This window comes from Octopus bimaculoides, chromosome 5 (genome assembly GCF_001194135.2).
Source record: "Octopus bimaculoides isolate UCB-OBI-ISO-001 chromosome 5, ASM119413v2, whole genome shotgun sequence".
NCBI lineage: Eukaryota > Metazoa > Mollusca > Cephalopoda > Octopoda > Octopodidae > Octopus > Octopus bimaculoides.
In genome coordinates this window covers 18,503,723-18,519,319 of record NC_068985.1, presented here as the reverse complement: position 1 = coordinate 18,519,319, position 15,597 = coordinate 18,503,723, and the positions used below count along the sequence as shown (strand labels likewise).

Below are 15,597 nucleotides of genomic sequence, written 5' to 3'. Positions count from 1 at the left end.
ACAACCAACTGTTTTTCTCTGTCCAACTTAGCACTTCCACCAAAATTGTCATTTTTATTAGCAAGACTGTTCAGTTATAAAAATATTCTATCCATGCAAACTTCAAAATTTTAAATTTACCCACCTCTATCAGCACAAGAGGAAAATGCAAATTAGTTTTTATAAATAATATCTCAAAATATTAATGATATAGTGAAACTTCTTCTGATAAATATAAAAATTGCAACAGAAATTTACAATTGGATGCACTTAAGGAAAATAGATAAACTACCTTGATTAATGAGATATAGATTTATTACATCACATGTATATATCTAGTCGATGAATGAAAGGTGGTATAGTGATTTGAATGATGGTTATTTTAATGACATTTCTTAATAGAGGCAAAGTAACCGATCCTTGAGGTGTCATCAATATTCCTGCCACTACTGCAGATATGAGCAGAAGACTTAAAGGCAAGAGTCTGGTATGGCTCATGGACACTTGCGTTCCACACAGCCTTTCCCTCCTTCTTCGTACTCCTGCTTGGAAATCCACATCTGTTGAAAGGAACCCTGCAAAAGAGAAACACTTTGAAATCAGTTATGTGTTTATAGTCACCATTACATCTTTTCTCTAGAATGGTTAAACCACCCTTTTTAATGGTCAGTGTATCATATGTAATACACAGAATATATTTTGATGGCATCCATGTATCATAGATGATACACATTCCCAATTTTTTTTCAACCATTAGAGTAACTTGGGATTTACAAAAGGAAAACTTTATAGAAAATATGAAACAACTAAAAACAAACAGGAAAGCTTGGGACAAGCAAAAAATTTTTTTAAAAAAAATGATCTAACACAAAAGCATATGCCCCCTACCTCTTCAAGGAGCCATAAAACATTGCATGTAAGGAGTTTCTCAAGGAATGTTTCTTCGTTAGATTAGTAAAACCTGAAGACCCAAGAGAGCAAAGAAAATTTTAAAATTAAAATCCTTCAACGATTATCAAAACAAAAAAATATTTTCCTACATTGGTAGGTAGCCTGATTGAGATGGCTTTGGCAACATCAATGTTGCAGAATATGCTAACATCATCATTCTTTGCACAAGAAAAAGTTATTTTGGAAACTTATCAAAGAGCACAAACTGTTTTACTTTGGTCATGCAGTAGGTTCTAGTCTGGTTTGCTTGGTCTCTATGGTTGGATTCCCTTCCACTTTACGGTGAGTGCTTTTAACATGCCACCAGCACAAGTCCGGTAAGTTTGGGGGAGGAGTAAGTCAATTACATTGATCCAGGTGCTTAATCGGTACTTATTTTATCAATGTCCGAATGGATGAAATGCAAAGTTGACCTTGGTGGAGTTTGAACTCAGTGTAAAGACAGACATGTCACTAAGCATTTGGCTCCAGTATGCATATAATTCTGCAAGCTCACTGCCTAACATATTAAGAAAGGAAGATTCACAAACTGTTGGCCACTATTTCTTAACTGGTGACACTTGTATTAACATCTTTTCTATGCTTGAATGGGTCAAATAGAAATTATTAAAGCAGCTTTTCTACACAGCTGAATGCCCTTCCTGTTGCCAACCTTCACTTGTTTCTTCCCCATGGCCAAATGTTTTTTTTTAAATTTGTTTTACAGAAAACTGGAAAAACATTAATTGTACAATGGTGATGTTTATTTACAACCATAATATGTCAACATGAGGGGCACAAACACATACACAGAAGCTTCTTTCAGTTTGTCTATCAAATCCACTCACAAGACTTTAGTCAGCCTGGGGCTGTAGTAAAAGCCACTTGTGCAAAGTGTTGTATTGTGGGATTAGACTCAAGACCACATGGCTTTAACTACATAGCCACTCCTGCACTTAATTGATGGAGATAATTAATAATAGTTGTCTTTTGCAACATTATGAATCCGTTCTTTGCCAGAAGCCCCAGTAATGTATGATACGATGCAAAATCTGAGAGTAAATATGATTTTTATGAATCACAAGGAAAAAAAATATAGAATGATGTCTTCCTCGTCAGTCATAGCCTACCCATCCGTCTATATCAGATACAGTTTCTCAATCCACTCAATAAAAAATATGACATCATAAGCTCATCTGCTTTCAACAATTCCCAATTTCATACACCCAGTTTATATTAACTAGTTGTCCTTGGTTACTCCACAAGATATATAATAAAAAATTTTTTAAAAAAAGGGCAAAATTCACAAGAAACAAAGACTCTTGTCTCATTAGCCAAAATTCTAATATTCTTAACATCGCTAAAACTGCATCAAAAATAGTTTTTCCCCCTTCATTAAACGATGATGATGATGATGATGATTGCCAAAAAATATTCCTTCGAAGTATATGTTGCTTCTAAGTAAACATCAAAATATGATCTACAATGAAGAACTCTCATTATCTGGGATGGAATATTTCCTTCAATTATTGGCATGTCGCCACTAATTGAGCAAATCATTTTTTATTGAAATCCTTCACTATCTTTTTTATTTTCATTCTCAAACACACACATATTGAAGAATGAGATAGCATAATGGTTAATCAATGCTTAGAACTCCATGTAAATCCATGTATAGCCAAATTCCAATCAGGTATTAAACATAATTTTTCATCTGATTTTCTTCCGGTACTTATATACATTAGAATAATTTAGAGTGTATATGTGGGAGCAGAAAAAACAGGAGATTTAGCTTGTTTATTACAACATCATAAATTACATAATCCTTACATGTGTTTCATGAGTGAATACTACTCTTGTGTAGTAATTGTTATGTAGATGACTGCATAATCACAATGAGATGCCAGATCTTCAAAAGAAAATAGTAATTTAATCTATTGTTATTTACCAACCTCAGTTACTTGGAAGATCCAGTGTTTCAATGTTATTCAATCATCTACATAATTACTGTACGACATACAAGTATTTGCTAGTGAAATATGTGTAAAGATTACATAATTTATGATGTCTTATGATAATAAAAAGGCAAACTAAATCCCGTTTTATTCTGCTCTTGGAGATATATATAGGTAAGAAGATGTCAAAGAGCATATAAATAACAGGTACATAAAATGATTGCTCAGAATAAACCAAGTGCCTCAACTAATGCCAATGTTAAGTGAAGGGATGAAGGATGCATAAATAAGACTTGGCTATGGTCAGGCTGATGTTGTAACAAACTATGAACAAGTGTGCTAATATTTTGTTCTATTATATATGTATAATCATCATTTAATGTCCGTTGTCCATGCTGGCATGGGTTAGACGATTTGACTAGGGTTGGCAAGCTGAGGGGCAGCACCAGATTCCAGTCTGATTTGGCATGGTTTCCACGACTGGATGCCCTTCCTAACACCAACCACTCTGAGAGTGTAATAGGTGCTTTTATGTACCAGTATCTACCACAACTATGATTTCACTTGGCTTGATGGATCTTCCTTGTGAAGCAGAGCACACACACACACACACACACACACACACACATATATATATATATATATATATATATATATATATATCCTTCCCTCTCCACCACCAACCATCCACACTTCTGCATGCACCATAAGGAGATGTGTTACTTAGTAAATTAACAGACCACCTATCTCTCTTTCTTTCTCTATATAATGGACTAACCAGTAGCAGCTCATTTACTTAAAGCAGTAACACTTATACTTACAATGCTAACATTACACTCACCCCCAGTAGGAGCAACAATTTTAACATGTTTGAATGATGGTAGGTTAAAGTGAGAACAACTGATGTGACATGTCTGTTATCAAGCGATCACTGAAACCTTTTCAGGTGCTGAATACCATCACTCCTCTTTCCCATGTTTCCTCCCACGTCCCTTTCTCAGTTTTCAGAGTTGACACTGTCAATGTAGGCACATTGACAAGTAGGGCTAGTGAGATTGTTGAGATGCTTGAACGGAGGCATGTTGATGTATGCTGCATCCAAGAGGTAAGGTGGAGAGGAGCTTCAGCCAGGTTCTTCGCAGGCAAAACACATAGGTATAAAATCTTCTGGGAAGGTAACAGCGACAGGGTAGGTAGTGTGAGCATACTACTTGCTAAGAAATGGGTGGATAAGGTCATAGAGGTAGTCAGAGTATGCAATAGAGTGCTTAAGCTCAAGCTAGTCTTGCAAAATAGTATAGTGACAATTATCTTTGCCTATGCCCCACAAGCGAGCCTACCAAATGAACAGAAGGACCACTTTTATGATATTCTTCTGCAGGCCACCTCAAAGACAAGTGACAATTATCTCATCTCCGTGGTTGGAGATTTCAATGGGCATGTCGGACGGCAGCCTGGTATCTTTCATGGCGTCCATGGGACTGGTCTCTGAAATGAAAAGGGAACAAGGCTACCGGAGTTCTGTGATGCAAAGAACCTATTGATCTGCAACACCAACTTCAGGAAGCCTGTTAGCCACCTGATAACTTACCAATCAGGTGACTGTGCTAGCCAGATTGATTACATTCTCACCAGACAGCAGGATACCTGGTTGCTCTTAAATACAAAGACCCTCCCTGATGAATAATGTACCCCCCAGTGTAGACTAGTCATTAGTGATTTTAGACACCAGACCAGAAGGATGCCAAGTAGCAGACCAATCTGGAAAAGAAGGATTTGGAAGTTTAAAGACCCTTCATATGGTCAGAGATTTAGTGACATCCTAATTGAGAAATTTGATGAGAGAGGATCATCTACAAATTTGTGACATAGAGGGCAACTGGGAATTCCTGTGAGACAGCTTGCTGAGTGCTACAGACCAAATCTGTGGCTGGTGCAAAGTCCCATCCAGACCTAGGGTAACGTGGTGGTGGAATGATGTGGTAGACAGGGCCATTAAAGCAAAGAAACAGGCCTGAAAAATGGGGGTAGCAAGGAACTGTATCAGATTGCCAGAAGGGAAGTTAGGAGACAGGTATATCTAGCCAAGGGAGAAGCAGAAAAGAAGTTTACCTATATTCAGCAACATGAGGACCAAAGAACTGAAGTGTTTCAGATTGCAAGATAGAGTGTGAGAGAAATGTGGTCTGCATGAATGATGGTGCACTTGTATTTAATGATTTTACAAAGAAAGAGGCTTGGAAATGCCTTTATGAAAGACTACTGAACATGGAGAATGAATGAGAGGAGGAGAGTCTGCCAAATGTTGACCCAATTGAGGGACCAGCTACCCAAATCGACAGTATCTTGGTAGATAAAGCAATTAAGGATATGAAGACAGGAAAGCCCCTGGCCCATCAGGAATCACTGTTGAGATGCTTAAAATATCCAGTGGTGTGAGTTATGGTCTAGTTGCCTGTATTGTAAATCAGGTGGTTCACAAAGGAGTCATACCTAATGACTGGTGTAGCAGCACCATAGTCAACTGCTGCAAAGATAAAAGTGATGCCTAAATAGAGAGGATCACCACTGATGCTATATTTCTGGTAAGATGAGGGTTGGCAATGAGTACAGCAAAGAATTCAGTGTACAAGTAGGGGTTCACCAAAGATTGGTGCTCAGTCCCCTCTTGCTCACGATAGTCATTAACCAAGCAAAAACCTAAGTGTTAGTAAGTAGGAAGGCAGACAAATCACAAATCCCTTCAGGTAGATGGCTCTGCCCAATCTGTAGAAAAGGCATAGGTAGAGACTTCATAAGATGCACCCAGCGTAAGCTTTGGACACAGAAAAGGTACAGCAATATCAGAGGAAGGTTAACAGAGAAACTAGCTTTTGTATGTGGAAGATGCACAGGTACAATAAATGCTACAAATGTCCAGAAAATAGACTGCTTCCATTATCTAGGTGACCAAGTTAGTAGCAGAGGTGAATGCTCCGAGAGTGTAGCTGTGAGAATAAGATTAAGCTGGGCAAAGTTCAGGGAGCTCCTACCTCTGCTGACAACAAAGAGCCTTTTTATCAAAGTGAAAGGCAGATTGTATGATGCCTGTGTGTGAACAGATTTGCTACATGGTAGTGAGACATGGGTTGTGACAGCCAAAGACATGTGTAGACTTGAAAGAAATGAAGCCAGTATGCTTTGCTGGATGTGCAATGTCAGTGTGTATGTTCGACAGAGTGTAAGCATCTTGAGAGAAGATAGGCAAAAGTGGAATCATATGTATTGTGCAAGAGAGACAACTGCACTGGTATGGTCATGTGATGCATATGGATGAGGACAGCTGTGTAAATAAGTGCCGATCTCTGACTGTGGAGGGAACCTGTGGTAGAGGTAGACCCAGGAAGACATGGGACAAGGTGGTGAAGCACGATCTTCGAACTTTGAGCCACCCAGAGGCAATGACAAATGACCGAGACCTTTGACGATATGCTGTGCTTGAGAGGGCTCGTCAAGCCATGTGAAATCTTAATCGTGGCTGATGCTGGTGTCATGTAACTGGCACCTGTGCAGGTGGCATGTAAAGAACACCTTTTGAGCACTGGGCCTCACAGAGGCAAAGTGGCTGATTTCCTTTCAAATGTTGGACCTCACAGAGGCAATGACTGAGACCTTTGGCATTATGTCATGCTTGAGAAGAAGCCCCATCAAACCAAGCAAAATCGTAGTCATGGCAGATACCAGTGTCACACAAATGGCACGTAAAGCACCCATTACACTCTCGGAGTGGTTGGCATTAGGAAGGGCATCCAGCTGTAGAAAACCATGCCAAATCATATTGGAATCTAGTGCAGCCTTCCAGCTTGCCATCCCCAGTCAAACCAGTCAACTCATGCCAGCATGGACAATGGACATTAAATGATGATGATGATATATATTTATATATCTTCTTTGTAATTCATTGATATAACATTTTGCTATCCAACTGTGTGCATTAATATTATTTCAAGTCCTTCCGGAACAGAGCTGATTCCCAAAATGCCATTCCTGTCTATTTTCACAATTTCAATTAAACTTGAACCTAGATCAATCAGTGATGTTATTCTTTCTCAGACATAAGGACTGCATCTTAAATCACTTCTATAGATCACTGAAATATTCTTTTGCCTTACCTGCAACATTTAAGTATCCATAAAATACTTATAAAGACAATGTAAAAATGTAAGATAACATTTAAATTACATACCAGAGAGGCAAGAATTGATCCACCAATCCAACTGCTAAACCGTCTTTCAACAGTTCCTGTTGCAGCTATTATTTTTAATCTCATGCTCTGTAAAATAGAAATAACAAAAATGTTTTCTCAGTAATTATAAGTGAAAAACAACAAAATTAACAAAATATCAAATTGCAGTCACTTCTGAAAAGACATTAGTGTGTAACTGGTGAAAATGAGAATTTCGTGCAGTAAAAGAAAGAGAGAGGATGACAAAAGTACGGTACTTAAAGGAGTTATTAATAGAATTCTAATTATATTAAACAATAATGATTTCTCACATTATATGGTCACAAATTTTGTAGGAAATTACTTTGACTGAATCAATCTGAAGGCGTCTCTAGAATGAATCAATCTGAAGACGTCTCTAGAATGAAAGTGCTGATGCGGAGTTTTGTATACTGGCCAAAGTATGGACAAGGAAGTTAAAAACCTGGTAAAAGGCTGCAGATCATGTGCGCTAGCAGTGAAACTCCCTACTAAATGTGAACCTTGGCCAGAAGTGAAAATACCACAGACCCGATTGCATATTGATTTTGCAGGCCCGGTAAATGGATATTATTACTTAATAGTGGACAGCTACACAAAATGGCCTGAGGTCGCAAGATGTAAACGATTAACCTCATTTACAGTAACAAACTTCTTACAAGAGTTGTTCACAAGATTTGGTGTACCAGATATAATTGTCTCTGATAACAGAACACAGTTTGTATCCTGTGCGTTTAAAAGATTCTGTGAGATGTTCACATTAGAACATAAAACTATCGCACAGTCCCACCCTAGATCGAATGGAAGGTCCAAACGGATCATGGACACTTTTAAGAGAGCTTTAAAGAAAGATAATAAGGAAGCCATGGATGAGGTCGTGATCCAACAATTCTTATGGGTATATAAGGTAACTCCAAGCCCAAATGTGCCAGAAGGAAGTTCACCAGCAGAATAAATGTTTGCCAGAAAGATGAAGTCAGTATTCAATAAACTGTTACCAGTGGTATACAAAGTACATGCTAGTAAAGATCTGCCAAAATTCTTTAGAATCAGTGATAAGGTATATGTAAGAATGTACAAAAATGGCAAGCAATACTGGGAAAGAGAAATTATAACATACATAGGAAGAATGCTGTATGGTGTAAGAATCAGAAATGGAATGGAAAGGAGACATAGAAATCAGCTTAAGGTAAGAGTCATAGAAAAGGAAGCAACAAGAGTAGAAATACCAATGGATTGGCCATATGACAATTTTCAGGTTCCAACAGTTACAAGAAGTACAAGAAAAGGGAAGAACGCCAAACTCCTAAAAGCAAACCCTAAGTAGAAAAGATATTGAGTATATATATATATATATATATATATATATATGTAGTTGAGGCAGGGTGAATAAAAGAAATTGATTGTCAAATAAAAAAAATTAAAAGGGGAAATGTTGTGTAGTGAAACTGTACGCTTCTCCCAGTAAAAAGTGGTAGTAGCCAGCCATTATAAATAGACCAGTAGCCGGTCAAGAGAAGGTCAAAGGTCAAGAGTATAGGAAGACTGTTGATAGTTGTGCTTGTGCTGATATAGTAATTATATCCCGACACTGAGTAGATGTTATAAACAACCCAACCTTTTGAGGATAATAACACTTTATGACTGGGGGTCATACAGTGCTAGATAGAATCATTCTATCAATAACTTCAGAATATAACAATATCTGTCAGAGCAACAACAATCATCAAAAGACAGATACAACAGTGGCAAAAGACCGCTTTACAATACCTTCCTAATGCCAACCACTTTACAGAGGATATTGGGTGCTTTTCTTTCATGGCACCAGAACTAGTGAGGTTACCTTGCAGTTTGCAGGACCATGATCCTTCAGGGAGGAGGAGGATCTGCATGTCTACTCACAATTAATAGGGAAAGAGAGAAAAGGAAAAAGAGAAAATGATCAGTAGGAGCTGCAGGAGACAGACAATGGCAATGAGGTGCCTAAGTGGCCAACACAAGGTGAGTAAAAAGCAGATGAATGGTTTGCAAGATTGTATGGGAGGGAGATGAGGGGATGGGAAGGAAAACTATCAAAATAGGTAAGGCTGAAGGGTGGAGTGAACCAAGAAGTGTATTTGGAACATCAATATGGAAAAAAAGAAACTGGCATGAAAGTGCAATTATGAAAGGCTGTTGAATGTGGGGAATGCATGGAATAAGCAAGGATTACCATATGTTGACCCAATAAAGGGACCAGCAATTCAAATTGACAAATATGAAGGAGGAAAGCCATGGGTCATCGGGGAGATGTTTAACCCTTTAGCATTTAAACTGGCCAGATCTAGTTTCTCACACCTATTCTTAAAATATACAATCACATCATTGAAATCTCAAAGCTACGAGATAATACAAGATTAATTCAAAACAATGTGAATAAATAAGTATTACATTTGACAGTAATCTGAATGCTAAAGGGTTAAAATATCTGAGGAAATGGGATACAAGATTATTATCCAGATAGTTAATCAAGTCATTCAGGAAGGTATCATACCTAATGACTGGTGTAGCAGTATCATTGTAAACTACTAAAAGAGCAAAAGTGATGCCTTAGAGAAAAGCAACTATGGGGGAATCAAACTTCTAGACCAAATTATGAGGGTCACAGAGAAAGTCATAGCCCAACTGATCTATGATAGAGAAGAAGCATCACATGCAACCTTCTGAGACAAGTGCAGGAGAAATACCTGGCTAAGAATAAACAGCTACACCTGGCTTTCATTGATCTGGAGAAAGCATTTGACAGAGCACCATGCTCATATAATTTGGTGGGCACTGAGGAAACTAGGTGTAGACGAATGGCTTGTGCAAGCAGTACAAGCTATGTACAAGGATGTGGTAAGTAAAGTGAGAGTTGGCAATGACTTTAGTGTGAAGGTGGGAGTCCATCATGGTTCAGTCCTTAGTCTTCTCTCATTTATCATAATCTTACAAACCATCACAGAGAATTTTCTGACTGGCTGTCCATTGGAACTCCTATATGCTGATGCTCTAGTTCTCATACCTGAATCTATAGGGGAAGTAGAGAAGAAATTCCAGGCATAGAAGCTAAACCCGAAATTGTGAGGCCTAAAGACAAACTTAGCAAAAGGTTTTAGTAAGGAGGAAAGAAGGCAGGATCCTGTCTTGCTCACCAATGATATCTAAATACAAACAATTTATCTGAGCCTAATCAACAGACTATGAAGTAGGGGATCTCAAATGCATTCTATAATATTTACAAATAAAAATTAGAGTGGTTTGTTCATAATTAAGAAACTCTTGAAGAATATATGGTTTCGGTAGTTCTTTATCTTGACACAAAAACCAAACTGCAGTTTAGTTTGAAGCTTTTATAATGCCTCTCTCCAGTGCATATCCATTGCCTATATAGCAGTTCACTATGATACTATTATACTAATTACTGGGGACAACATTGCCCTGCACTATCAGATTGACTAAGCAACAAACAGATTTACATAGTTTCATGTCTTCAATATCTCGATAGCTTTTCCAAATGGACCTGCTACTTTTCCTATCTTCATCTCACAGAAAGCTATAGCAACCACACTAAAATTAACCTCAATAGTTAGCCCATCTATTAGTTCCACTGCCACAATTATCATCATCATGTAACGTACATTTTCCATGCTGGCATGGGTTGGATGGCTTGATAGGAACTGGCAAGGCAAGGAGCTGTACCAGGTTCCACAGGTTTTGGCTTAGTTTCTACAGCTGGAAGCCCTTCCTAACACCAACAACTTTACAGAGTGTACTGGGTGCTTTCACATGGCACCAGCACCAGAGCATTTTATGTGGCACCAGCACCAAAACTTTGTACGTGGAATCAGCACCAAATCGTATTTGTTACTCAACAAACTATCCTAATAACATATATGTCTCTTTCTTTTCATTGGAGCCAAGCGAACTGGAATTGTTTTAGACAAACTTCTGCCCAAACTGACTCACATGAACACACTACTTTACTATTCAGAACAATCCATGCCTCTCATTAGCAAACTTCAACATCTCTCCTCAAAGGAGGTGGAGACAAAACCAAACAGAAAATTATTTTAAATAATTACAACTGGATTAAAACTGACTTATAAAAAGGCAAAGATTTTAATTAATTGGTAAACAAAATAAATATTTCTTTATGGATTGAAATCCAAAGGTACAACATAAAACTGCTGAGGACAAAAACAGCACATCAGCAGAAAGAACAAATAAACAAAAGAAAACAAAAAAGAAAAAATAAACCCTTCCATTTAAGTGAAAATCAAGGATATAAGTACAGAATGCAATGCTATCAAAATAAAATTCTTCTTTGAGGTTATCAGTAACATTGAGCGGAGCTGATAAATTTGAAAGGAAGTGAAAACTGACTGAGTAGTTCTGATCTAAAAGTAAAACCAAAAAGTTTTATAATCATTGCAGAAGGTTACCCAGAAGAAGCATTCTGAAAAATAGACTAAATGGGACATGGCAAATGTAAATTATGCAACAAATATCAGGAAACAATTAATCATATTTTGTCAGGCAGAGTCTAAGCCAGATTTCAAACATAACTATGACAGAGTAAGAAGTGTGTGTGTGTGTAAAACCACTGATGAAAATGTACATGATACCAAATTTTGACCCAACAACAATCAGAACAAGTCTTTAACCCTCTAGCATTTAAACTAACCAGATCCAGCCCTAATATTCTGCCTGTTCTAAGTTCAATCAAGCCAGATCAGGCCTTTTACACTTACCCTACAATATCGTAAATAAAAACAAAAAACAACCACATGATCGAAATCTTGAAGTGACATTAACATGTATGGTTATTTTAAAACAATGAGAATAAATAAGCATTACATTTGACAGAGTAATCTGAATGCTAAAGGGTTAAAACTTTCATTGAAGATAGCTATTTCAACATATTTGCAAAAACTGATTAGAAAATTACCGATCATTGATAGTGTAGGTATGGCAGTGTGGTTGATAAGTTAACTTCACGATCACAAGGTCTAAGGTTCAGTCCTACTGACAGATGGAAACTGTACAAAGTCATTCATGTGTGGGTGTGTGTGTGTGTATCTTTTATTTGTTTCAGTCATTAGACTGTGGCCATGCTGGGGCACTGGCTTTAAGAATTTTAGCCAGATGAATCGACCCCAGTACTTGTTTTTCTTTTTTAAGTTTGATACTTATTCTATCAGCCTCTTTTGCCAAACTGCTAAGTTACGTGGAGATAAACACACCAACACAGGTGTCAAGTAGTGGTGGGGAACACAGACACAAAGACACACACACACATCCGTTTTCAGCGCTTTACATTAAAAAAAAAAAAAATCACTGAGTCAGAGACAATTATGTTCAATGATGTTTCCCTATCAAAAAATCATCTGGTAGCACTGCACTTCCGAAAACAAGTGGAACAAAACCTCATGCCATGATAATATACTAGTTATAAAAAAAACAAAAAAACAAACACATGTAAAATGAACAACAGAACAAACAAATGAATAGAGTTAAGATGTTTTTCTTTATCAATATATTGATTACACTAAGCAGAATACCATTTGGGAAGAAAAACTATCAAACTATGAAAAACCAAGAGACTGGGCTAAAATGTATGAGCGACATGCATATAGAATATTTAACCGTCATAGGAATATAAGATGTAGCTAAAAACAAACATAAAAAAAAGCAAAATAACATTCTGTTTACATATACCACCACTAATAATAAATAATTATAATAATAATAATAATAATAATAATAATAATAATGGTTTCAAATTTTGCCACAAGGGCAGCAATTTGAGGAAGGGGTTAAGTTGATAACATCAACTCCAGTGTTTAAGTGTTAGTTATTTTATCAACCTCGAAAGGATGAAAGGCAAAGTCGACCTCAGCAGAATTTGAACTCAGAACATAGCAGGAGACGAAATACCGCTAAGCATTTCACCCGGTATGCTAATGATTCTGGCAGCTCGCTGCCTTAATAATAATAAGCCTTTCTATAGGCACAAGGCCTGAAATTTTGGGGGAGGGGGTAAGCTGATTACATTGACCCCATTGCTCCACTGGTACTTATTTTATTGAACCCTGAAAGGATGAAAGGCAAAACTGACCACAGTGGAATTTGAACCCAGAACATAAAGACAGACGAAATGCCACTAAGTGGCTCATGATTCTGTCAGCTTGATAATAATATTCTGCCCAATACCACAGATTTGCTTGTCAGATGTTTGACCATAACCAGTTGAGCATGTCCCTTAGTGGCTGATGATGTATGCATGTCTGATCACGAGCAGAAGTAGTGAGAGAGAATCATAGCCATGTGTTGAGAAGGGTTCTTTGGAGTTTGGATAATTCACCTCTGGAAACATGGGCATTTCATTCAACATCCTTAAACAACCCTTATTCAGGGACCTTTTGAGCAGGATGAGCTACTCAACCTGAAGAAAATTCTAACTGGGCCCCACCTGCAAGGTCATGCACTGTTTATCTTGATATGAGATCACCATGTCATGCACATATATGGTTGTGATGCATGTGCCTAGTGTACCCTTAAAAGACATGTAGTCATGATGGATATACTGGGCTTTGTATATTTTACCCCAGTGTCACTTTGATGGCATGTACTGCTCTCTCACTCATTAATAATAATAATAATGATGATGATGATGATGATTTCAATCTTTGGCACCAGGCCAGCCAATTTCAGGGGAGGAAATAAGTCAATTACATTGACACCAGTACTTGATTGCTACTTTATAGATCTCGAAAGGATGCACGGCAATTTCAAACATAAACAGCTGTCAGAAATGTCACTAAGTACGTTATCTGCTGCACTGTTAATTCTGCTAGCTTGGCACTGTTAATATATTTTTAAATTTCGGCACAATGCCAGCAATTTCAGAGGTGCAAGTAAGTCAATTACATCAACTGGTACTCTTTTTGTTAACCCCCACCACCAAAAAGAAAAAACAAAAAAAAAGGATGAAAGGCAATGTTAACTTGGTAGAATTTGAACTCAGAATGTAAAGAGCCGGAAGGAAAACAGTTAAGCATTTTGTCTAACATGTTAACAATTCAGCCAGCTCATCATTTAAAAAATAATTGTTGTTATTCCACTCATCTCACCACATAGTTCTTCTCTCTACACTATCTCATTAACTAAATAACTTGTAGAGTACCAAGATGCTTCATGCCTTTCAGTCTCTCAGTAACACTAATGGACTTACTGTTTATTCTGTCTCCATCTCATAAATTGCCATACCAGCCACGTTCATCATCATTTGGCATCTGCTTTCCATGCTGGCATGGGTTGAATGAAATTGGTAAGCTGGAGGGCTACACCAGGTGCCAGTCTGATTTGGCATCTGTATATATAAAAGGCAGGATGTGTGTGTGTGTGTGTGTGCGTGTGCGTGTGTGATTCTGCCAGCCGCCACCTTAATAATAACAATCCTTTCTACTAAGAGCACAAGGCCTGAAATTTTGCGGGAAGAGGCAAGTTGATTACATCAACCCTAGTACTCAACTGGTATTTAATTTATTGACCCTGAAAGGATGAAAAGCAAAGTCAACCTCGGCAGAATTTGAACTCATAACATAGCAGCAGACGAAATACCACTGAGCATTTTCCCAGCATGCTAACGATTCTGTCATCTCGCCATAATAATAATAACAATAATAATGATGATGATAATAATGGCAGATAACAAACAGACAAATTGGCCATTTATAATCAAAGCCCACTAGATAATTAAGTGTTATGAGAGATATATCAATCCTAAGAGGCAACAACAGATGTCTAAAGAGAAATAATCCAGACAAAGATTTAGAAATAGAGACAGCCAGAATATAGATACTGAAAATAGAAACAAAATCTAACACTGGGAGCAATGGAAATGGTAAAAAAAAGATAAATATATAAAAGATTCCATAATATAGAAATAAACAACATTATGATGAATGGTATTGATATAATGATCACAGATGCACATAAACAGCACATAAAAACATACACAAACTGTATATACATAAACACATACAGAAGCACTGTACATATACAAATACAGACACAAACATGCTCACAGACCATAAATACTCAAGACAAACTATACTCAGACGTGCAGCGAAATTTCACTGAGATATAATTACGAAGACAGTAAAAGTAATAATAATGGCTGTGTGGTAAGTAGCTTGCTAACCAACCACATGGTTCTGGGTTCATTCCCACTGCATGGCACCTTGGGCAAGTGCCTTCTACTATAGCCTCGGGCCAACCAAAGCCTTCTGAGTGGATTTGGCAGACGGAAACTGAAAGAAGCCCATTGTGTGTATATATATATATGTGTGTGTGTGTGTGTTTCCCCCCCACCATCGATTGACAACCGATGCTGGTGTGTTTACATCCCCGTAACTTAGCGGTTCAGCAAAAGAAAGCGATAGAATAAGTTCTGGGGTCAATTTG

The 15,597-nt window shown here is 37.5% G+C and overlaps 1 protein-coding gene across 2 annotated transcripts in view; it reads right to left on the bottom strand.

The window, feature by feature from the left end:
* Positions 1 to 276: 276 nt before the first annotated feature.
* The window catches only part of LOC106871757 (actin-like protein 6B), a 102,125-nt gene continuing 86,804 nt past the window's right edge, over positions 277 to 15,597 (bottom strand). For both annotated transcript variants that reach the window (XM_014918392.2, XM_014918393.2), the window contains 2 exons: positions 7,090 to 7,176; positions 277 to 554 (listed from right to left, as the gene is read on the bottom strand). In XM_014918392.2, the coding sequence (XP_014773878.1) occupies positions 474 to 554; positions 7,090 to 7,176 (168 nt within the window). In that variant the 3' untranslated portion in view covers positions 277 to 473. The remainder of the gene's footprint in view (positions 555 to 7,089; positions 7,177 to 15,597) is intronic.